The 24,049-nt window shown below is 43.6% G+C and overlaps 1 protein-coding gene across 3 annotated transcripts; it reads left to right on the forward strand.

Annotated features, from left to right (window-relative positions):
• The first annotated feature begins 1,175 nt into the window (after positions 1 to 1,175).
• On the forward strand, positions 1,176 to 23,979 carry LOC102410451 (cationic amino acid transporter 3). 3 transcript variants are annotated; one of them, XM_025269574.3, is made up of 12 exons: positions 1,176 to 1,331; positions 9,500 to 9,898; positions 10,871 to 11,029; positions 11,985 to 12,162; positions 12,367 to 12,479; positions 12,639 to 12,861; positions 13,033 to 13,172; positions 13,275 to 13,377; positions 21,932 to 22,131; positions 22,324 to 22,490; positions 22,762 to 22,870; positions 23,032 to 23,979. In XM_025269574.3, exons 2-12 carry the CDS (start codon positions 9,529 to 9,531, stop codon positions 23,127 to 23,129), a joined length of 1,860 nt encoding a protein of 619 aa, XP_025125359.2. In that variant the 5' UTR covers positions 1,176 to 1,331; positions 9,500 to 9,528; the 3' UTR covers positions 23,130 to 23,979. The 3 variants fall into 3 exon arrangements, with proteins under 3 accessions (XP_025125359.2, XP_044787605.2, XP_044787607.2); XM_044931670.2 differs by lacking the exon at positions 22,762 to 22,870; XM_044931672.2 differs by lacking the exons at positions 22,762 to 22,870; positions 23,032 to 23,979 and having other exon boundaries at positions 22,301 to 22,442.
• The last annotated feature ends 70 nt before the right edge of the window (positions 23,980 to 24,049 follow it).

Consider the following 24,049-nt stretch of genomic DNA (forward strand, 5'->3'; position numbering starts at 1 on the left):
CTAAATTCCATACATATGCGTTAGTAACTGTATTGGTGTTTTTCTTTCTGACTTACTTCACTCTGTATAATAGGCTCCAGTTTCATCCACCTCATTAGAACTGATTCAAATGCATTCTTTTTAATGGCTGAGTAATACTCCATTGTGTATATGTACCATAAGAAAGCTGTGGTACATAAGAAAGCCAGTTTATTTTTCATCTGCACTTCTTTCCATAAAGAGTCTTCTCCAACACCACAGTTCAAAGGCATCAATTCTTCAGTGCTCAGCTTTCTTCACAGTCCAACTCTCACATCCATACATGACCACTGGAAAAACCATAGCCTTGACTAGAAGGACTTTTGCTGACAAAGTACTGTCTCTGCTTTTGAATATGCTATCTAGGTTGGTCATAACTTTTCTTCCAAGGAGCAAGCGTCTTTTAATTTCATGGCTTCAGTCACCATCTGCAGTGATTTTGGAGCCCAGAAAAATAAAGTCTGACACTCTTTCCACTGTTTCCCCATCTATTTCCCATGAAATGATGGGACTGGATGCCATAATCTTTGTTTTCTGAATGTTGAATTTTAAGTCAACTTTTTCACTCTCCTCTTTCACCTTCATCAAGAGGCTTTTTAGTTTTTCTTCACTTTCTGCCATAAGGGTGGTGTCATCCACATATCTGAGGTTATTGATATTTTTCCCGGCAATCTTGATTTCAGCTTGTGCTTCTTCCAGCCCAGCGTTTCTCATGATGTACTCTACATATAAGTTAAATAAGCAGGGTGACAATATACAGCCTTGACGTACTCCTTTTCCTATTTGGAACCAGTCTGTTGTTCCATTGAAATTGTCAATTTCCTGTTATTTGTACATTGTTGGTGGTTTAGTCACTAAGTCACATCCGACTCTTGTGATCCCATGCACTTTAGCTTGCCAGGCTCCTCTGTGTATGGGATTCTCCAGGGTAGAATACTGGAGTGGGTAGCCTATCCCTTCTGCAGAGGATCTTCTCAACCCAGGAATCGAACCTGGTCTCCTGCATTGCAGGCAGATTCTTTACCAACTGAGCTATGAGGGAGATGTCATTTGTATGTTACCCCAGTTAAAAAACATCTTTGAAAATCCCGTGACGGTAACCACAGACATGTTAAGGGCTGACAGCAACTTTGCATAAGCTTCCGGTCCTCCCAGCCTCCTCCCCACCCCAACTACCCAGGAGTTAAAGGTTGTCTTCTGTGCTCAGTGACTTCCCTCTTTGGTTTTTGGACAAACATCAGCTCCTGCCCTGCGCGCCTTAACCTCAGCCTCCCTGACTGACCCAGTGCTCCAGACTCTGCTCCAAGGATCCAGTAAGTCTTGGGTCACCCTCTTCTGTAGAAGACTGGGTGCTGAGTTCACATCTTCCCAAAGAGACCTCTGCAACGCCAGAGTGCAGAGGGGTCAGCCTGGCTCCATCCTGAGGGTGGAGAGACCTGTTTTCCAGATGAAAGTAGAAGGAGCTGGGAGCTATTGTGTTTGTGTGAGAAGAGGAGGGGCTGGGAGAGATGGAATCTATGTGCAAAGGCTCTTTGACTGGTTTTAGACTGGTGCTCACTCAACACTCAGATGACCCTCACATAGAGTTTGTGATTTGGGTACCACTGCCTTCAGTCTCCTGTCTCCTTTCTTCCCTCCATGTCTGCTGATGCCTCCACTGGGGACGACTGAGCATTCCTCTGGGGACGACTGAGCATTCCGCTGGGGATGACTCACTGGTGTTTCATGTTAAGTTACCTTGGAGTTGTGTACCCTCAGCAACTCTGTGAAGCTGGCTCTTCTGTTTATCACTGGCATCATTTTTTTTTTTTCTTAATTGTGGTAAAATGTACATAAATTTGCCATCTTCACCATTTTTAAATGAACGGTTCAGCAATATTGGGTAAATTTACATAGCTGTGACACCAATTTGCAGAACTCTTTTCATCTTGTAAAAGCGAAACCAGGTTCTCGTTTAACAATGACTCCCTATTTTTCCTCTCACCCAGTCGCTAGTAAACCACCGATCTATTTCTGTCTCTGTAAATTTGACTATATCAGGTACTTCATAGAAGTGAACCATACAGTATTTGTCTTTTGGACACTGCCTTTTTATCATTTAGCATATTGGCCTCAAGTCTCTTGTCCACAAGGGTATTGTCCCTGTTGTAGCATGGGTCAGAATTTCCTGTCTTTTTATTGCTGAATAATATTCCTCTGTCTGCACACATCACTTTCTGTTCATCCATTTTTCGTGGATGGCCGTTTGGGCTGCTTTCATCTTTCAGCTATTGTGAACAAAGCTGCTACAAACATGGGTGTGCAAATGTCTCCTGTGACCTCACTTTCAGTTCTTTTGGGTGTATTCTGAGAAGTGGGATTGCCCAACCATGATGGTAATTTCAGTTTTGGTTTTTTGGAGGAACCACCATACTTTATCCATAGCAACTGCACCATTTTATGTTCCTAACGAAAGGTCTCAAAGGTTCAGCAGCAGCGTTTGACCAAGAAGGAAACACAGGTCCAGAGAAGTATATGACTTGTTCAAGGGCAGAGAGGTGTTCGTGGGGCCAAGATGCTAATCATAGCTTCCTGACTCTTTGAATGCTTGCCCCCAACCATAATGCTCAACTTGGACCTTACAGTAACATGCACAGAAGCCCCCTGCCCTTAACTCGTGTTTACTGAGTCAGCCTAGCCTTGCAGAGCAGTGTAATGGAGAGACATTCTATGTCCCAAAGGATTGAAAACACAGTCTCTCGTTTCCGATTCAGAATGAAGATTAGTCCTCCCTCCCTCCAGGCACTTGGGAGGCCATCTGTTTTTCCTTTTTTTTATTTCCAAAAATTTAATAATACTTTATTTTTAAATGTTTACATTTTTTTTTTAGTTGGAGGATAATTGCTTTACAATGTTGTGTTGGTTTCTGTATAAAACAAGGAGGCTCAGTCATAATTATGTGTATATGTCCCCATCCCTCTAGGTCAGCACAGAGCTCCAGACTGAGCTCCCCGTGTTCTACAGCAGCTTCCACGAGCTATCTGGTTCACACATAATATTGTATAAATGTCAGCGCTACTTTCTCAGTTCGTCCCACCCTCTTCTCCCTCAACTGTGTCCACAAGTCTGTTCTTACATCCTTCCCTACAAATAGGTTCATCTGTCCTTTTTTTTTAGATTCCATACATATGCATGATATACAATATGTGTTTTTCTCTTTCTGAGTTTCTTCACTCTGTATAACAGACTCTAGTTTATTTATCTCACTACAAGTGACTCACATTCATTCTTTTATATGGCTGAGTAATACTTCATTGCCTATATGTACCACATCTTCTTTATCCATTCATCTATCTATAGACATCCAGGTTGCTTCCATGTCCTGCCTGTTGTAAACAGGGCTGCAAAGAACATTCGCGTACTTGTACCTTTGTGGTTTGGTTTGATTTGACTTTGGTTTTCTCAGGGTTTATGCCCAGTAGTACGTTGCTGGGTCATACGGTAGTTTTATTCCTAGTCTGTTCAGGAACATCCATCCTGTTCTCCATAGTCGCTGTGTCAGCTTAGTTTCCCACCAACAGTGCAGAAGAGTTCCCTTCTCTCCGCATCCTCTCCAGCATTTATTGTTTGTAGATTTTTCCAATGGTGACCATTCTGACATCTGCGAGGTGACAGCTCACTGGCATGTGGACCCAGTGGGGGAAGGAGAGGGTTGAACAAACTGGGGGGTTAGGATTGACATGTATACACTACATGTGCAGAACAGAAAGCTAATAGGAACCTGCAGAGAGCACAGGCACCTCAGCTTGCAGCTCTGTGATGCCCTAGAGGGTTGGGATTGGGGATGGGGTGGGAGGGAGGCCCAGCAGGGAGGGGACATATGTATACATATAGCTATTCACTGGGCTTCCTTCCCTTGTGGCTCAGCAGTAAAGGATCCACCTGCCATTGCAGGAGATGCTGGTTTGATCCCTGGGTTGGGAAGATTCCTTGGAGAAGGAAATAACAACCCAGTCCAGTATTCTTGCCTGGAGAATCCCATGGACAGAAGAGCCTGGTGGGCTACAGTTCATGGGGTGGCACAGAGTCAGACACAACTGAGCGACTGAACAGCAACAAAGCTGATTCACTTTTTTGTGTCGTAGAAACTAACACAACATTGTAAAGCAATACACCCGTGGCTGACTCATGTCAATGTATGGCAAAACCCACTACACTATTGTAAAGTAATTAGCCTCCAATTAAAATAAATAATTAAAAAAAAATTTAAAAAGAGAACACTCAAATGAATAAAATCAGAAAGGAGATATTATAAACAGTACTTTAAATATAGACAGTCTTATAATAAACTACTACGAAAAACTATATGCCAACAAATTGGATAACCTAGAAGAAACAGATCAAATTTTTAGAAGCATCCAACATATTAAGACAAAATCAGGATAAAATAAACAATACGAATAACAAACAAGTAAGGAGATTAAATCAGTGATAAGAAACCTCTCAACACAAAAAAAGATAGTTTCACTGGCAAATTTTACAAAACATTTGATTTTTAAAAAACTGTTAAAATGTTGGCCGCACTAGGTTTGAGTTGCTGCGTGTGGGCTTTCTCTCTGGTTGTGGTGAGGGGGCTACTCTTTGCTTTGGTGTGCATGCTTCTTGCAGTGGCTTCTCTTATTGTGGAGCACAGGCTCAGTAGTTGTGGAGCACAGGCTTAGTTGCTCCATGGCACGTGGGATCTTCCCAGACCAGGAATCGAATCTATGTGCCCTTCATTAGCTGGTGGATTCTCATCCACTGTGCCACCAGGGAAGTCCAAAAAGTAAGAATGTCAACAAACACGAAAAAACTACATTTATTTCTAGACTCCTTCCGTTTACAAGATAATGGAGAAAACTCGTGGTGTGTGTGTATGCATGTTCCCGAGAGGGTCCCCTCATAATGGAAGAATCTTTGATGATACCATGATTGGGAATTTTTTCATCCTCTTCCCAGGTCACATGATTTTCTCTCGACTCCCCTGTGATTTAGTTTCCATTCTGTCAGGGCTAGCCTGGCTTTGGGATTTGGATTGGTTTCCAAATGCAACCAAGAAGGGAAACCCACTGGTCTAAGGCACAGTGATGAATTCATGTCAAAAGCATGACACATGGTGGAGGGGGCAGAAGGCAAGAGAGAAATAGAGTGAGACGAAGAAGTGTTTCCATCTGAGACAGAAGAGGCAGGAAGAGGAGGCACAGATGGGAGGACTAACATGCTGAAGACTGGGTTGGGGGCAGGGGTGGGGGTGGGGCAGGTTATCAACTGTGAATCACAGGTCACAGTGAACTCAACATCAATGTAAAATATTCATATATAATGTAAACACAAAGTACCCAAACTCAGCGATGGTTATAGAATTGAATAACAATTTCAGACACTTTTGGAAATACATAAAAATGTAGTATTTGAGAGATAGAGGTCAGAGGGCAGGGAAGTTAGGGGAGGGATAATGATCAAGACACTCACTTGGAAACACAGGGTAACTGTTGAATGAAAAAGGAAAAAGAACAGGAATGTGAGCATACCTCTGACAGTTATCGCAGTTACCATGAGATTAATTAAAAACATGGGAAATTATGTTGAAAAGATAAGAGGGTGGGGAGAAAGCAGCAGAGGTGGACCTGAGTGACTCTCTCATGAATCATAACAGGAAGAGACTGCCTGTCAGTTGGGGTTGTCTACTGGGCTTCCCTGGTGCATCAGTGGTAAAGAACCTGCTTGCCAAAGCAGGAGATGTGGGTTTGACCCCTGAGACAGGAAGATCCCCTAAAGTTGGAAATAGCAACCCTCTCCAGTATTCTTGCCTGGGAAACCCCATGGACAGAGGAACTTGGCATGTTACAGTCCATGGGGCCACAAAACAGTCAGACATGACTGAGTGACTAAACAACAAGAAAATTTTATACAATGTGATATCAGACATGCCATTCTCATGGCTTAAGTCTCTGTCCTTACATTATTTTAAACTCTGCATGTTTTCTCCTATTAAATTACAGTTGTTTAAAAAGTCAGATTTTTTAAAAACCAATGTGGAATTTTTTTCAATATAAGATATGTGGGCTGGGTTCCAAATGTCCTGCTGTTGTGAAAGGGGGGAGTGCTCCTTACTACTAAATCCCTAATGCCTATTTTAGATGTCTTATTTTTTTAAATTTAGACTCTCACTTATTGGCTGCTTCAATTTGAGCTATTTTCTTTTCATTTTATTGAAGTATAGTTGATTTACAGTGTTGAGATAATTTCTTCTGTACAGCAAAGTGACTCAGATATACATATATAATGATATATTCTTTTCAATGACATTTATCACAAGATATTGATTATAGTTCCCTGTGCTATACAGTAGGATCTTCTTGTCTATCTATATAGAATAGTTTGCATGTGCTAATCCCAAACTCCCAATCCTTCCTTCTCCCTCTCCCTTGGCCATTATATGTCTGGTCTCTATATCTGTGAGTCTCTTTCTGTCTCACAAATAGGTTCATTTGCGTTGTATTTTAGATTCCACATACAAGTGATATCATATGGTATTTGTCTTTCTCTTTCTGACTTATTTCAGTAACTATGATAAGCTCTAGGTCCATACTGCTGCAAGTATCATTGTTACATTTTTCATGGCTGAGATACATTCCACTGTATGCATGTATGAATATATATGTATGTGTATATATATATATATTTGTTGTTGGTTAGTCACTCAGTTGTGTCTGGTTCTTTTGTGACCCTACAGACTATATCCTGCGAGGCTTCTCTGTCCATTGGATTACCCAGGTAAGAATACTGGAGTGGGTTGCCATTCCTTTCTCCAGGAGATCTTCCTGACCCAGAGATGGAACTGGGAACTCCTGCATTGCAGGCAGATTCTTTACATCTGAGCCACCAGGGAAGCCCTCATCATATTGTAGAAGCATTTAAACTTCATTGTTCTTGGGCAGATAATCTTGTCCTCTATCCTCCTAGGTTCTCTGTCTAGAGCCTGCAAAGAAGACACATGAAGGGTAGATGAACAGGAGAAAGAACTCCATCTATAACTAGCCTTCTGTTTACATTTCCTGAGGAACGAGGCAGGTGAGGTCTAGGCTAGATATTTACACTAGACTTCTGTTTGCACTTGGAGATGGAAATGCCAGGAACAGGGTAAATAGCTGGACTTTGCCTGCTGTGAACATGTTACTATAACAATCATGGCAGGGACAGAAAGGGGCTAAACGTGTATGTAAAAGATCAAGAGGTCACATATTTTCTATCTTTGGGGCACAACACATGTGCGGAAAGACTCCTTGGGGGCAAAAAGGAGTGGGTGCCATCTCGTAATAGGTGATGACCAGGCCCTCACAGGCCTGTGTGCTGGAATCCATCTAGAAAAATAGCTGCACACACCTGTCAGGGAGGGTCCTAGGGCAGGTCAGGTGTGGAAAAAGAAACCAGGTAATTGGCCAAGGTAAACAAAGACAGGAAGAACTGCCCTGCATAGACAATTTAACAGTCTCTTTATGGGGCTCCTCCTCCTTCGGGAGGATTCCCACAACCTTTCTCTTGGGTGTGAGCTCTGCCTGGCTTCTGTCTTAACTAAACAAACTGTTCCTCTGTGTGCTCCTGCACGACTGTGCTGTGTCTCTAGTAATACACTTTTAACATATTTTTAGTTTTTACCTCCTGGAAAAATGCTTCTTCTTCTTCTTTTTTTTTTTTTTTTTAACTCGGTACTAGAGCCAGGAGAACCTTTTTCTAGTTTCTAGCCCCCAGTGTACTGGCAACTAGGGGTCCTGGTTTTCATACAGCATACTCGAGCCCAATTCTTGGGCAGAGAACTAAGACAGCACTCCCGGCTCTCTCTCTCCAAGATCATTTGGGGCTGAAACCCAGGATTTCAGGGTAAACTGCAGGTCTCCCCAAACTGCTGGCTGGAGACTTCTGACTGTCTCTCTCTCACAGGAGAACTTGCTCTCACTCTCTGCTTTGTTCTCTTTCTAAGACCTGCAGGGGTTAATCTAGGTCTGCTCAATGAAGGAGCCCCAGTTATCTTTTTCTTGCGCCTCTCCCCATTTCCCCCATTCTGCCTAAACGACAATCCCCAGCCTGTCCCTCACCCAAGCAGAGCTTCCTCATCAACTTTGGGAGAACCACGCCTGGAATCAAGGCACAGCACCTACCACCACAGCCACCAAATTGCTCCCACTTTGTTGTAGCTGTTGTTTAGTCACTAAGTCATGTGCAACTCTTTGTGACCCTGTGGACTGTTGCCTACCAGGCTCCTCTGTCCATGGGATTCTCCAGGCAAGGATACTAGAGTGGGTTTCCATTCCCTTCTCCAGGGCATCTTCCCCACCCAGGGATCAAATCTGTGTCTCCTGCACTGCAGGCAGATTCTTTACTGTCTGAGCCCCCAGGGAAGCTCAACCTGGAAGGATTCCCTTCAAAAGCCAGATGGGCCAAGAAAAGGAAAACTCGGGTTTGCTTTAACAATGTCTGGCCTTTATTTAAGTTGGGGATTGGGAAGTGGCCTAAAACTTGGGTCTCTAGATTATAATGCTATCTTATAATTAATCTTTGTTGCCCCCAATTGAGAAAATGGCCTGAGGTTAACTCTCCTGACATTCTAAATGACCCCTTTCTAACTTCTCCCAACTCTCGGGGGAACCCAAGCTTTGCCAATCCTGTTGTTGTTGTTTAGTCGCTCAGTCTTGTCTGACTCTTTGCGATCCCTTTGACTGTAGCCTTCCAGGCTCCAGGTTTCCTTACTCCTTCAGATTCTGTAATTTTAGGACACTGTATTTGTAAAAAGAAAAATTGCTAACCACCATCTGACAATATACAGTTGCCACAAACCTTCAATTTTTTAAAAAATTCTATATAGTGTGGAACAATAAGTGGATGTATGTTTGTGCTTGTACATGTACATTTGAGCAGTGAAGGGAGAGACAGAAAGCGTTTACTGAGTCTGTGGGTCTTAATTGCCCTCAGCTCAAGACAATCCAGGGATTTCTCAGGGGTCTCAGTGGTAAAGAATCCACCTGCCAATGCAGGAGACACAGGAGACTCAGGTTTGATTCCTGGGTCGGGAAGATCACCTGGAAGAGATCATGGCAACCCACTCCAGCATTCTTGCCTGGAGAATCCCACAACAGGGGAGCCTGGCGGGCTGCAGTCCACGGGGTCTCAGAGTCAGACAGGAGTAAGCATATACACACACCAAACAATCCATATTCCAAGTGGCACATTTTGGGGGAGATCTAATCCTCTCCACCTCACTTCTCTTTAAAAAGCCTTTCCAGTAACTTTGAAACATGTGAGAAGATTTCTTTGTGTTTGAAGAAACCAAAGCTCAGAGATGGAGACCTTGTCCCAAGTGTCCTTTTACCACCTGCCCCTCATCGCTCTGCTGCTCCGTGGAATTGGACTCCCAGGGCCAAGGGTGGGTGGACCTCGCTGATGGCTTTGTGTCTTGTTTCCTCAGCAGATCACGGCTCCTCAACTCCATCCAGGATGCGGTGTCAGGATCTCCACCAGTTTGGTCAGAAGCTGGTCCGCAGGCGGCCCCTAGAGTCCACCGAGGATTCTGAGAGTCCCGCGGCTCCTCTGAACACCGTGAAGCTGGTGGCCTTCGGTGTGGCCAGCACCCTGGGGGCCGGCGTGTACATCCTGGTGGGAGAAGTGGCCATGTTCATCGCTGGACCAGCGATTGTCATCTCCTTCTTGGTGGCTGCTGTGTCTTCTGTGTTGTCTGGGCTCTGCTATGCCGAGTTTGGGACACGTGTCTCATGGACCGGTTCTGCGTATCTCTACAGCTACATCAGTGTGGGAGAACTGTGGGCTTTCGTCACTGCCTGGAACCTCATACTGTCCTATGTCGTTGGTGAGGGGATGGGTGGGGGGTAGGTGTGGGCCTGAAGTTCCGGAGACCAGGAGCAGGCGTTTGGGTCTTCGGTCGTGCATGAGAACTGTGTCATCCACACTGTGAGGAGAGGAGGGAAATAACATCAGGAAAAGTCCACAACTTCATTCTTCTCAGCTCTCCCCTGCTGTCCTTAAATGATGGACCAAGAATCCAGAGGAAAGGGCACTGTAGGGAGGCATGGCCCTAAGGCTTATCCCCTCACCATACTGAAGTCTCTGCTTAGCAGTTGCCTTCATAGAGTTTCCATTAGCATTTGAACTAAAATTTTAATCCTTATCGCCCAGACCTCTTGCTCCTTTGATCTCCCACTAACATTTAAATAGTTCATCTGTTTTAGAATTATCTGGGTCTATTTCCCCCACCCCATGAAAAGAAGCTCTCTGAGATTTGGTATTTTGTATTTTTTTCCCAACATACATGACTTTGTATATTTGTTGTTGTTCCATCACTAAACTGTGTCCAAGTCTTTGCAACCCCATGGGCTGCAGCACACCAGGCTCCTCTGTCCTCCACTATCTCCTGGAGTTTGCTCAAACTCATGTTCACTGAGTCAGTGATGCTGTCCAACCGTCTCATCCTCTGCCACTCCCTTCTTCTTTTACCTTCAATCTTTCCCATGTTAGACACCTTCTAACCTGGGGGGCTCCTCTTTGGGCGTCATAACTTTCTGCCTTTTCATGCTGTCCATGGGGTCCTCCTGGCAAGAATACTGGACTGGGTTGCCATTTCCTTCTCCAGTGGCCCATGTTTTGTCAGAACTCTTCACTGTGACCCGTCCATCTTGAGTGGTCCTGCATGGCATGGCTCATAGTTTTATTGAGCTATGCTAGCCCTTCACCATGACAAGGCTGTGATCCATGAAGGGGTCTTGGTTTATATGGGGGTCCAATTTATATTTGTCAATGAATGTTCCTTCTCATTCTGCTGCAGTCACAGGCAGCGTGGCCAGGGCCTGGAGCATCGCCTTCGACAGCCTGATTGGAAACCACATCTTTCAGGCCTTAGAGGGAACTTTCTCTCCATATATGCCCTACTATCTGACCAAGTATCCAGACTTTGTCGCCCTGTCCCTGGTGCTGTTGCTCACAGGTGAGACAGGGATCCAAGTTAGGATGGGAAGACTGGGATGTGGGGCGGTGGGGGAACTAGGGTGGGAAAGCTGTGAGGTGGAGGAACTGTGGGAACTAGAAATTAGGGTCTGTGATACGAAAGCAAGAAGTCAAGATGTAGAGCATTGTTTCCCACCCTTGGCATTACTGACCTTCCAGGCTGAAACAGCCTTTCGTGTTGGGGGCTGATGCAGGCGCTGCAGGATTTTCTTAATCAACCACTGTCAGGTGTCTAGCACCTTTGGACTTCATTCACTAAAAACCTGTGATTCATATTTCCCAAATTGTGACAATCGGGATGTCTCCAGACATTGCCAAATGTCTCTTGGGGACCCAAATCACCCCCAGCTGAAAATCATTTACTTAGAGTGACAAGTTTCTTCCTCTCTACTGAGACTTTTTTCAATTGGGAGGAAATTAACATAGCATAAAATTAGCCATTTTATTATTTTTCCTTAGCCTTATTGATATATAATTGACATACAACATTATGTAAACTGAAGGTGAGCATCATGATGCTTTGATAGATGTGTATATTATGTGACTGGAGTAGGAAATGGCAACCCACTCCAGTAATCTTGCCTGGAAAATTCCATGGACAGAGGAGCCTGGCAGGCCACAGTCCATGGGTCAAGGGGTCAGACACGACTGAGTGACTGAGCCCATATTATATGATAATGGCCAAAGTAAGAAACTAACCATGTTAAAATATGCAATTTAGTGGTACTTAGGGCATTCAAGACATAACAATCACCTTCATCTAGCTTCAAACATTTTCATCATAGCAAAATGAAACCCAGTACCCAGCGAGCAAAGACAGACTATCCATATTAATCTCACAGCCCCCTAACCTCTGGCAACTACTAGTCTGCTTTCTATGTCTATGGATTTGATTTGGCTATCTTGGACTGTCTCATATTCCATCTTTCCCACAGGAGTACTGGTTCTGGGAGCTCGTGAGTCAGTCCTGGTTGGAAAAATATCCACAGGCATCAACCTTTTGGTTCTCAGCTTCATCATCGTCTCTGGCTTCATTAAGGGAGACCTGCACAACTGGAAGCTCACGGAACAGGACTACACATTGAACACGTCTGAATCCGGTGACATCTATAGGTCAGGAGGGTGCTCCTGGTCCTCGTCATGCTTGTTGGTACTGGTGCAAAGCTGGGAATCTGGCGGGGACTAAAGAGATCTGGGCTGGTGGATCTGGATAACGAGGTCCTGGAGCCCAGGGCTTGTGACATTAACTGTGAAGTCCTGTAGAGATGACTGAATGCACCTCTCTCATGGTCTTTCTTGCCTCTTCTCTCACTGTAGCTTGGGCCCTCTGGGTTCTGGAGGGTTTGTGCCCTTCAACTATGATGGAATTCTCCATGGAGCAGCTCTATGTTTCTACTCGTTTGTGGGTTTTGATGACATTGTCACTAAAGGTAACTGGGTCATTGTGTGTCCCATCAGGGGATTGGGCTGCCCTTGGGCATAGGGGTTGATAGAAGATTTTGAAAACCTTTTGAAAGTTCAAGAGGAAAGTGGATTTTGTGCTGTGCCATCAGTGTTTTCCTAACCCGAGATGTTCACCCACCCTGCAGGGGAAGAAGCCCCAAATCCTCATCGCTCCATCCCCATCAGCATCATGTCCACGGTCTTCATCTGCTTTTTGGCATATTTTGGTGTCTCGGCGACTCTCACCCTCATGGTGCCCTACTACCAGATTCAGCCTGACAGCCCCTTTCCGCAGGCTTTCCTCCATGTTGGGTGGGGCCCTGCCAGATATGTCGTGGCTGTTGGCATCCTCTGTTTTCTTTTATACAGGTCAGTATCAAGGCCTTCTCTCCATGAACTGTTCAGATGCTCAGGTGTTTCAGCCCTGGGGATTGAGACAAGAGAGGGAAAGACCCCTTACCCCATGTAGACTAGAGAGCCAGAGCCCTGGTCTCTCCTCCTTCTCAACATCCCCACCCGTGTTCCCACCGTCCCTTCCAGACTGCAGAGCTCCTTGTTCCCCGTGCCTCAGGTGATCCAAGAAATGGCAGAGGACGGGCTCCTATTCCGAGGACTTGCCCGGACCCATGCCCGCATGAAGACCCCCATCATGGCCACCGTGTCCTCTGGAATTCTTGCAGGTGAGCAACAGAACCCACTCCTCCTTTGATCCCGTTCCTTATCTGGGTATGTCCAGTGGTTTCTCACTGCCGACCCCCACCTCATTTGTGCCCTCATTCTAGGGATCATGGCATTGCTCTTTGAGTTCAGTAATCTGGTGGACCTCATGTCGATTGGACACCTGCTGGTTTACTCCTTGGTGGCGTTTTTTGTCCTTGTCCTCAGGTGAGATTCCACTGCACCCTGACTGGGGCACTTACGTTCCTAAAGACTCAATGGCAGTTCATCATCTTCAAGTATTTTTTTTTTTTTAATTGGAGGCTAATTACTTTACAATATTGGGGTGGTTTTTGCCATACATTGACATAAATCAGTCATGAGTTAACACGTATTCCCTATCCTGAACACCCCTCCCACCTCCCGCCCCATCCCATCCCTCTGGGTCATTTCAGTGCACCAGCCCTGAGCACCCTATCTCATGCATCGAACCTGGACTGGTGATCTGTTTCACATATGATAATGTACGTGTTTCAATGCTATTCTCTCAGATCATCCCACTCTCGTCTTCTCCCACAGAGTCCAAAAGACTCTGCTATACATCTGTGTCTCTTTTGCTGTCTCTCATATAGGGTTATCGTTACCATCTTTCTAAATTCCATATATATGTATTAGTATACTGTATTGGGGTTTTTCTTTCTGCCTTACTTCACTCTATAATAGGCTCCAGCTTCATCCACCTCATTAGAAGTGATTCAAATGTATTCTTTTTAGTGGCTGCGTAATATTCCATTGTGTATATGTACCACAGCATTCTTATGCATTTGTCTGCTGATGGACATCTAGGTTGCTTCCATGTCCTGGCTCTTATAAACAGTGTTGTGATGAACATTGGGGTATACGTGTCTCTTTCAATTCTGGTTTCCTCAGTGTGTATGCCCAGCAGTGGGATTGCTGGGTCCTATGGCAGTTCAATTTCCAGGGTTTTAAGGAATCTCCACACTGTTCTCCATAGTAGCTGTACTAGTTTGCATTCCCACCAACAGTGTAAGAGGGTTCCCTTTTCTCCACACCCTTTTTGTTTGTGGATTTTTGGATAGCAGCCATTCTGACCAGCGTGAGTTCGTACCTCATTGTGGTTTTGATTTGCATTTCTCTGATAATGAGTGATGTTGAGCATCTTTTCATGTGTTTGTTAGCCATCTGTATGTCTTCTTTGGAGAATTGTCTGTTTAGTTTTTTGACCCATTTTTTGATTGGGCCGTTTATTTTTCTGGAATTGAGCTGCAGGAGCTGCTTGTACATTTTTTGAGATTAATTCTTTGTCAGTTCCTTTGTTTGCTATTCTTCTCTCCAGTTCTGAAGGCTGTCTTTTCACCTTGCTTATGGTTTCCTTTGTTGTGCAAAAACCTTTCAGTTTAATTAAGTTTATTTTTCCTTTTATTTCCATTACTTTGGGAGGTGAGTCATAGAGGATCCTGCTGTGATTTATGTCGGAAAGTGTTTTGCCTATGTTTTCCTCTAGGAGTTTTATATTTTCTAGTCTTACATTTAGATATTTAATCCATTTTGAGTTTATTTTTGTGTATGGTGTTAGAAAATGTTCTAATTTCATTTTTACTAGTGGTTGACCAGTTTTCCCAGCACCACTTGTTAAAGAGATCGTCTTTTCTCCATTGTATATTCTTGCCTCCTTTGTCAAAGATAAGCTTTCCATAGGTGTGTGGATTTATCTCTGGGCTTTCCATTTTGTTCCATTGATCTATATTTCTGTCTTTGTGCCAGTACCATACTGTCTTGACGACTGTGGCTTTGTAGTATAGTCTGATGTCAGGCAGGTTCATTCCTCCAGTTCCATTCTTCTTTCTGAGAATTGCTTTGGCTATTCGAGGTTTTTGTATTTCCATACAAATTGTGAAATTATTTGTTCTGGTTCTGTGAAATAACTGTTGGTAGCTTGATAGTGATTGCATTGAATCTCTAGATTGCTTTGGGTAGTATACTCATATATTGATTCTTCCAATCCATGAACATGGTATATTTCTCCATCTATTTATGTCCTCTTTGATTTCTTTCATCGGTGTTTTATGGTTTTCTATATATAGGTCTTTTGTTTCTTTAGGTAGATACATTCCTAAGTATTTTATTCTTTTCGTTGCAATGGTGAATGGAATTGTTTCCTTAATTTCTCTTTCTGTTTTCTCATTGTTAGTGTATAGGAATGCAAGGGATTTCTGTGTGTTAATTTTATATCCTGCAACTTTACTATAGTCATTGATTAGCTCCAGTAATTTTCTGGTAGAGTCTTTAGGGTTTTCTATGTGGAGGATCATGTCATACGCAAACAGTGAGAGTTTTAATTCTTTTTTTCCAGTCTGGATTTCTTTTATTTCTTTTTTTGCTCTGATTGCCTTGGCCAAAACTTCCAAAACTATGTTGAATAGTAGTGGTGAGAATGGGCACCCTTGCCTTGTTCCGGACTTTAGGGGAAATGCTTTTAATTTTTCCCCCTTGAGGATAATGTTTGCTCTGGGTTTGTCATATATAGCTTTTATTATGTTGAGGTATGCACCTTCTCTTCCTGTTTTCTGGAGAGTTTTTTTTTTTTTTTAATCATAAATGGATGTTGAATTTTGTCAAAGGCTTTCTCTGCATCTGTTGAGAGAATCATATGTTTTTTATCTTTTAATTTGTTAATGTGGTGTATTACATTGATTGATTTGTGGATATTAAAGAATCCTTGCATTCTTGGGATAAAGCCCACTTGGTCATGATGTATGATCTTTTAAATATGTTGTTAGATTCTGTTTGCTAGGATTTTGTTAAGGATTTTTACATCTATGTTCATCAGTGATATTGGCATGCAGTTTTCTTTTTTTGTGGCATCTCTGTCTGGTTTTGGTATTAGGGTGATATTGGCCTCATAGAATGACTTTGGCAGTTTACCTTCCTCTGCAATTTTCTGGAAGAGTTTGAGAAGGATTGGTGTTGCTGCTGCTTCTGCTGCTGCTAAGTCACTTCAGTCGTGTCCAACTCTGTGCGACCCATAGACGACAGCCCACTAGGCTCCTCTGTCCCTGGGATTCTCCAGGCAAGAATACTGGAGTGGGTTGCCATTTCCTTCTTCAATGAATGAAAGTGAAAAGTGAAAGTGAAGTCGCTCAGTCGTGCCGACTCTTAGCGACCCCATGGATTTCAGCCTACCAGGCTTCTCTGTCCATGGGATTTTCCAGGCAAGAGTACTGGAGTGGGGTGCCATTGCCTTCTCCAAGGATAGGTGTTAGCTCTTCTTTAAATTTTTGGTAGAATTCAGCTGTGAAGCCATCTGGTCTTCTGTTTGCTGGAAGATTTCTGATTACAGTTTCGATTTCCGTGCTTGTGATGGGTCTGTTAAGATTTTCTATTTCTTTCTGGTTCACTTTTGGAAAGTTATACTTTTCTAAGAATTTGCCCATTTCTTCCATGCTGTCCATCTTATTAGTATATAGTTGCTGATAGTAGTCTCTTATGATCCTTTGTATTTCTGTATTGTCTGTAACGATTTCTCCATTTTCATTTCTAATTGTGTTGATTTGATTCTTCTCCCTTTGTTTCTTGATGAGTCTGGCTAATGTTTTGTCAATGGTATTTATCTTCTCAAAGAAGCAGCTTTTAGCTTTGCTGATTTTGGCTATGATCTCCTTTGTTTCTTTTGCATTTATTTCTGCCCTAATTTTTAAGATGTCTTTCATTCTACTAACCCTGGAGTTCTTAATTTCTTCCTTTTCTAGTTGCTTTAGGTGTAGAGTTAGGTTATTTATTTGACTTTTTTCTTGTGTCTTGAGGTGAGCCTGTATTGCTATGACCCTTCCCCCTTAGCACTGCTTTTACAGTGTCCCATAGGTTTTGGGTTGTTGTGATTTCATTTTCATTCATTTCTATGCATATTTGATTTCTTTTTTATTTTTTCTATCATTTGTTGGTTATTCAGAAGTGTATTGTTTAGCCTCTATATGTTGGAATTTAAAAAAAATTTTTTTTTCCTGTAATTGACATCTGATCTTACTATATTGTGGTCAGAAAAAGATGCGTAGAATGATTTCAATTTTTTTGAATTTACCAGGGCTAGATTTATTGCCCAGGAGGTGATCTATCCTCAAGAAGGTTCCGTGTCAACTTGAGAAAAGGGTGAAATTCATTGTTTTGGGGTGAAATGTCCTATAGATATCAATTAGGCCTAACTAGTCCATTGTGTTATTTAAGTCTGTGTTTCCTTGTTAATTTTCTGTTTAGTTGATCTATCCATAGGAGTGAGTGGGGTATTGAGGCCTCCCACTATTATTGTGTTACTGTTAATTTCCCCTTTCATGCTTGTTAGAATTTGTGTTACATATTGCGGTGAGCCTATGTTGGATGCATATATATTTATAACTGTTATATCTTCTTCTTGCATTGATCCTTTGATCATTATGTAGTGTCCTTCTTTGTCTCTTTTCACAGCCTTTTTTTAAAGTCTTTTTTATCTGATATGAATATCACTACTCCTGTTTTTTTTGTTGTTGTTGTTGGTTTCCATTTACGTGAAATATCTTTTTCCAGCCCTTCGCTTTCAGCCTGTATGTGTCCCTTGTTTTTAGGTGTGTCTATTGTAGACAGCATATATAGGGGTCTTCTTTTTGTATCCATTCAGCCAGTCTTTGTCTTTTGGCTGGGGCATTCAACCCATTTACATTTAGGGTAATTATTGATAATTATGATCCCGTTGCCATTTACTTTGTTGTTTTGGGCTTGAGTTTATAAACCGTTTCTGTGTTTCCCGTCTAGAGAAGATCCTTTAGGATTTGTTGAAGAGCTGGTTTGGTGGTGCTGAATTTCTCAGCTTTTGCTTGTCTGTAAAGCTTTTGATTTATCCTTCAAATCTGAATGAAATCCTTACTGGGTACAGTCATTTGGGTTGTAGGTTTTTCTCTTTCATCAGTTTAAGTATGCTCTGCCATTCCCTTCTGGCCTGAAGAGTTTCTATTGAAAGATCAGCCATTATTGTTATGGGAATCCCCTTGTGTGTTATTTGTTGTTTTTTCCTTGCTGCTTTTGATATTTATTTTTTGTGTTTGATCTTTGTTAATTTGACTAATATGTGTCTTGGGGTGTTTTGCCTTGGGTTTATCCTGTTTGAGACTCTCTGGGTTTCTTGGACTTGAGTGACTATTTCTTTCTCCATTTTAGGGAAGTTTTCAACTATTATCTCTTTAAGTATTTTCTCACAGCCTTTCTTTTTGTCTTTTTCTTCTGGGACTCCCATCATTCGAATGTTGGGGAGTTTCACATTGTCCCAGAGGTCCCTGAGGTTGTCCTCATTTCTTTTAATTCTTTTTTCCTCTGTGCTTCATTTATTTCTACTATTCTATCTTCTACCTCACTTATCCTATCTTCTGCCTCCGTTAAACTACTGTTGGTTCCCTCCAGAGTTGTTTTTAATCTCATTTATTGCATTATTCTTTATTGGTTGACTCTTTTATATTTCTTTTAGGTCCTTGTTCAACATTTCTTGCATCTTCTCAATCCTGTCTCCAGGCTACTTATCTGTAACGCCATTTTGTTTTCAAGATTTTGGTTCATTTTTACTATCACTTTTCTGAATTCTTTTTCAGGTAGACTCCCTATTTCCTCCTCTTTGGTTTGGTTTGGTGGGCTTTTATCATGTTCCTTTACCTGCTGAGTATTTCTCTGCCTTTTCACCTTATTTAGATTGCTGTGTTTGCAGTGGCCTTTCTGTATTCTGGCAGTTTGTTGTTCCTCTTTATTGTGGAGGTGCCTCTCTGTGGGTAGGGTTGGACGGGCAGCTTGTCAATGTTTCCTGGTTAGGGAAGCTTGTGTTGGTGTTCTGGTGGGTGGAGCTGGATTTCTTCTGTCTGGAGTGTAATGAAGTATCCAGTGGTGAGTTTTGAGATGTCTATGGGTTTGGTGTGACTTTGGGCAGCCTGTATACTGATGCTCAGGGCTATGTTCCTGCATTGCTGGAGAATATGCATGGTATGGCTTGCTCTGGAACTTATTGGCTCTTGGGTGGTGCTTGGTTTCAGTGTAGGTATGGAGGTTTTGGGATGATCTCTTACCAATGAATGTTCCCTGGAGTCAGGAGTTCTCTGGTGTTCTCAGGTTTGGGGCTTTAGCCTCCTGCCTCTGGTTTTCAGTCTTATACTTACAGTAGCCTCAATACTTCTCCATCCATACAGCACTGATGATAAAACTTCTAGGTTAATGGTGAAAACATTCTCCACAGTGAGGGACACCCAGAGAGGTTCACAGAGTTACATGGAGAAGAGAAGAGGGAGGACGGAGATAGAGGTGACCAAGAGGAGAAGAAGGGGAATTAAAAGGGGAGAGAGCAAGCTAGCCAGTAAACAATTTCCTATGTGCTGTCCACAGTCTGGAACCCTCAGAGAGGTTCCCAGAGTTACACAGAAAAGAGAAGAGGGAGGAAGGAGATAGAGGTGACAAGAAGGAGAAGAGGGGGAATCAGAAGGGGAGAGAGTAATCTAGCCAGTAATCAATTCCCTATGTGGTCTCCACAGTCTGGAACCCTCAGAGAGGTTCATGGAGTTACATATAGAAGAGGAGAGGGAGGAAGGAAATAGAGGTGAGCAGGAGGAGAAAGGAGGGAATCAAAAGGAGAAAGATATATCTAGGCCGTATTCTGTTCCCTAAGTGTTCTCAACAGCCTGGAACACACACAGAGATTTACAGAGTTCGGTTGAGGAGAGAAACTGGAGAGAGGAGTTAGAGGTGACCTGGGGGAGAAAAAGGAGAGTCAAAAGGGGAAGAGAGTAATCAAGCCAGTAATCACACTGCTAAATAAAAATGAGTACTGAATATTGGATTCTTAAATGTACAAAATTGGTAACAAATACCATAAAGCAAAGATTAAAAATCTAGAGTAGAGGTTAGACTCTCAAAAATACAATATTATTTTTAAAAAATCACAAAATGTATTAGAAATATATATGAAGTTTGCTTTAAAAATAGGGTCTTTTTTTTTTTTTTGCAATGTAATAGTTGGTTATAAAAATAAAAATTAAAGGAGTAATAGAGGAATTTAAAAAAGGGAAAAAATTTTAAATAAAAAAAAGATAATAGTAATAGTAAAAATATATCTAGGAGTTTCTCTGGAGCTGTTGTGGGCAGTGTGGGGTCAGTTCAGTTCCAGATAGTTCCTTGTTCCAGCTTATACTTCTCAAGATGTATAGGCCCCTTCCAGTGTAGTCGGTGTTAACGACAGGGATTTTAATCTGTTGCACCTGTCACTTCCAAAGTGGTTCCCTGTGTTTATTTGGCTTCTTGTGTTTGCAGGTCTCTTCAGTGTCTAATTTCCGACCTGACACAAGGGAGCAAAGGTGGTCTCTTGTTTAGGCTCACTTGTTCAGTCGTGCTGTGGGGAAGGAGGAACACTGCAAACAAATATCACTGGTGTGTGTGGGGAGTGCTCACAGTGTCCCAGCCACACTGGGTTTGCCCCTGCTCACGGCGTGTGTGCTTTCCCAGTCTACACTGCTCAGGCTTCAGGTTGCTGTGCAGGGAGCGGGCCCTGGGTTGCATGCACTTTCCAGGTCTAAGCTGCTCAGGTTCAGGTTCTCAGGTACTCCGCAAAGGCACAGACTCGGTTGGTCCTGCGTTTTGTACGCTTCCGTGATCAGAGCAGCTCAGGCGACCAGGTGCTTGGTGAGCGCTCTCTCCTAAGGTGCAGTGCATCTTAGCACCTCCCGGGTCCCAGCCGCTTGGTTTCTGGGGCACGCCCGTCTCCGGTGTGCAGTGTGTCTTTTCTGGGGAGCTAATTTCTGGCTGTGACCCTCCCAGCGGATGTTAACCTCCGAGAACCTCAGGAAGTCTTGGTTAGAAACTGGAAGCCTGTTCTCAGTTTGGTAGGGGATGCCCTCTCTGGGGCTGAGATGGCCTCTTTCCGGCTCTGGATGCCCCCCACCTGCCTCCAGCTGGGGATGGCCGGGTCCGCAGCCAGCTAGCTCTCCTCTGGTATTCACTCAGTCCTTTGTTCTGTGAGCAGGCCAGCAGTGCCTTAGGTTCGGACTTTTCGCGGGATAGTTCTCTCTCTCTCTTTTTCCCTCTCTCTCTCTCTCTGGCTATCCCACAGTTTAGGTTACTATCTCACGTTAGCTCCCTCAGATTGCCCTCAAGGCATTCAGGCCTGGTCCTTACCCTCAACAATGCAGCCCGCTCCTCCCCATTCACCCTCCGCTTGCTGGTGACGGAAGAAAGCATCTGGGGTACTTCTCCGCTGGGTGTTGCCATTAGGGATGTACCATATGGGTTTTATATATTTTTCCTCCAGGTTTTCTTGCCCTCTGAGATTCCAAAACTCCTCCACAGACAGATCGGTGAGAGGGTTTCCTGGTGTTTGGAAACTTAGCTTTTAAGAATCCCTTCCTGGGATGGATCTCTGTCCATAACTATTTTGTCTCTCTTTTTATCTTTTATATTTGGTCCTACCTCCTTTTGAAGACAATGGGTTGCTTTTCTGGGTGGCTGATGTCCTCTGCCAGTGTTCAGAATTTGTTTTGTGGAGTTTTCTCAGCGTTCAAATGTTCTTTCAATGAATTTGTGGTGGAGAAAGGGGTCTCCCCATCCTATTCCTCTGCCCTCTTGGCCTCACCACCCCAGCCCCCACCGGCCACCTCCTTCGGCCTTCTAAACTCCTGCTCTGCTTAAGGCAGGAAAGTGGTGCATTAGGGTGCCTGTTTTTGAATGAGTAGGGACTGCTGTTAATATTCCTATAATATCTCTAATTCAGGTACCAGCCAGACTGGAATTTAAGCAAGAATGAGAATACAGAAGACAAAGTTCAGATGAAGCCTCTAGTCAAGGAAAATCCTTTGGACTCTGAACCTGAAGCAGGGAGCTCAAAGACTCTAAAGGTTCTGTGGTTGCCTGTCAGCACCACCCCCACCCAGAAATCTGCCCAGATTGTCTATGGATGTGCCTTCCTGCTTGGTGAGCACTGGGAAGTCTCTTTGGTCATATTTTGAAATTGACAGGATGGACTGAGTGTGTGTATTTTGTCAGTGGAGGAATCTTGCAGATATGATGGCCCTTCCTGATATTGGTGGTTTCAGGGAGAGATGTTACCCGAGGTCCTGATGTCTTTGTTTTCTGGGTCCAGCCTGTTCTCCTTGATCCTTGCAGTTCTTCTGCTGACCATCCTGAGCCTGATCCTGGCCCAGTGGCCCAGCCAGGTGTTCTCTGGAGACCCCGTGCTCACAACAGTGGCTGTGCTGCTGCTGCTGCTCACCACTGGGGTCACGGTCATCATCTGGAGGCAGCCCCAGGACCCCTCTCCTCTTCCATTCAGGGTAAGTGGGCTTATGTGTTCAAAGTGTCCACTATGGGTGAATGAAGTCTGTGTCCTTTGACGGCAAAATATCCTTTCCTGGACAGGGAATGAGGGGAGTTACTGAAACCAATGGACTCTTCCCTGATTCACACTCAGGGCTTTGCATACACAATCTCAGTAGGCACTGAATGCACAGCCTGAGGAGGACAGGAGTCTCCCACCCACGTGGGGTAGGGCCTCCCTTTCAGACATCTGGGCTGTGTTCAGTGATGAACTGACTCTGCCCACAGGTCCCTGCTCTGCCTGTCCTCCCACTGGTCAGCATCTTCGTGAATGTTTACCTGATGATGCAGACGACCTCTGGGACCTGGGCCCTGTTTGGCATCTGGAATGCCATTGGTAAGTTGCTTTCTGGGATAAAGAGGTTTTTGAATGACTGAACCCAACATCTTCCTAAGATTTCTCCCCACACTGTATCAGATGCCATAGGAGGTCTACTGGGCATTTGTAAGTGAGGTGAGCGCCTACATTTCCTTCTTATCGTCTCATTTCCCTACTAGGATTTCTCATATACTTTGGATACGGGATCCAACACAGCCTGGCAGGGAACAATCATCAACAGCCACCAGCCACCAGCCTCCACCTCCCAGACTCTTGACAAAAACACCCCCGGTGTTGAGTCATCTTAACCACAGGAAGTAGATGCTGCATGGAATCCCTCCATGCCCTGGAGGATCTGCTGGTGCAAGGGACACTGTGAGCCTCGGTGGAGTGTGAAGGTGGAGGCATCTAAAGCCCTGTATTTGTTGCTTGTGGAGAAAGTGACTGGACCATTGTGCAATTTTCGGTAAACTTTTAAAAGCATACTTATAAATGGGTGTTTCATAAGTGTGCAGCAAGATGAATTTTCACAAAGTACCACAATGTAAGCAGCAACTAGAGGAAGAAATAAATTATTATGGACAGATTAGAAGCACCTTCTTGTACTTATTTTTAAGAAGAACACAGAGACTGCCTCATTGGAAGAAAACTCAGGTGAGGACGAATTATGTGAAGAGTTATACTCCAGGAACTTCCCTGGCACTCCAGTGGCTAATACTCCACGATCCCAGTGCAGGGGGCATGGGTTCGACCTCTTGTTGTGGAACAAAACCCTGCATGCCCAACGGTGTAGCAAAAAAAAAAAAAAAAAAAAAAAAAAAAATTGGTTTAAGAATGACTGGCTTCCTCCCCTAGCTTCCCCTTATTAAAATGCAGGTGGACCACATGGGCAAGACAATCTCTTGTTGCAGGTGGGTCACTCGAGCAAGACAGTGTCCTGGAGATAATAGGAAGTCAGCAGGCTTGCAGCAATGGAAAAATGACCATGACTTCCTGCCTTAACGATTAGCTGAGACTTTTTTCCATTTAAAGATGGTCATGGCTGAGCAGATCTCTCATGGATGCAAGTCAACCTTTCCCTCAGATCACTGACTTTTTTGAATAAAGCATCTTTCTTCTCAATGAAAGCTTGCCCCGTGATTTATTGTCTGTTGAGCAGCAAGTGGCTGAACCTGCATTTGGTTACAAATCTAACTC

This window comes from Bubalus bubalis, chromosome 18 (assembly GCF_019923935.1).
Source record: "Bubalus bubalis isolate 160015118507 breed Murrah chromosome 18, NDDB_SH_1, whole genome shotgun sequence".
NCBI classification, from domain to species: domain Eukaryota; kingdom Metazoa; phylum Chordata; class Mammalia; order Artiodactyla; family Bovidae; genus Bubalus; species Bubalus bubalis.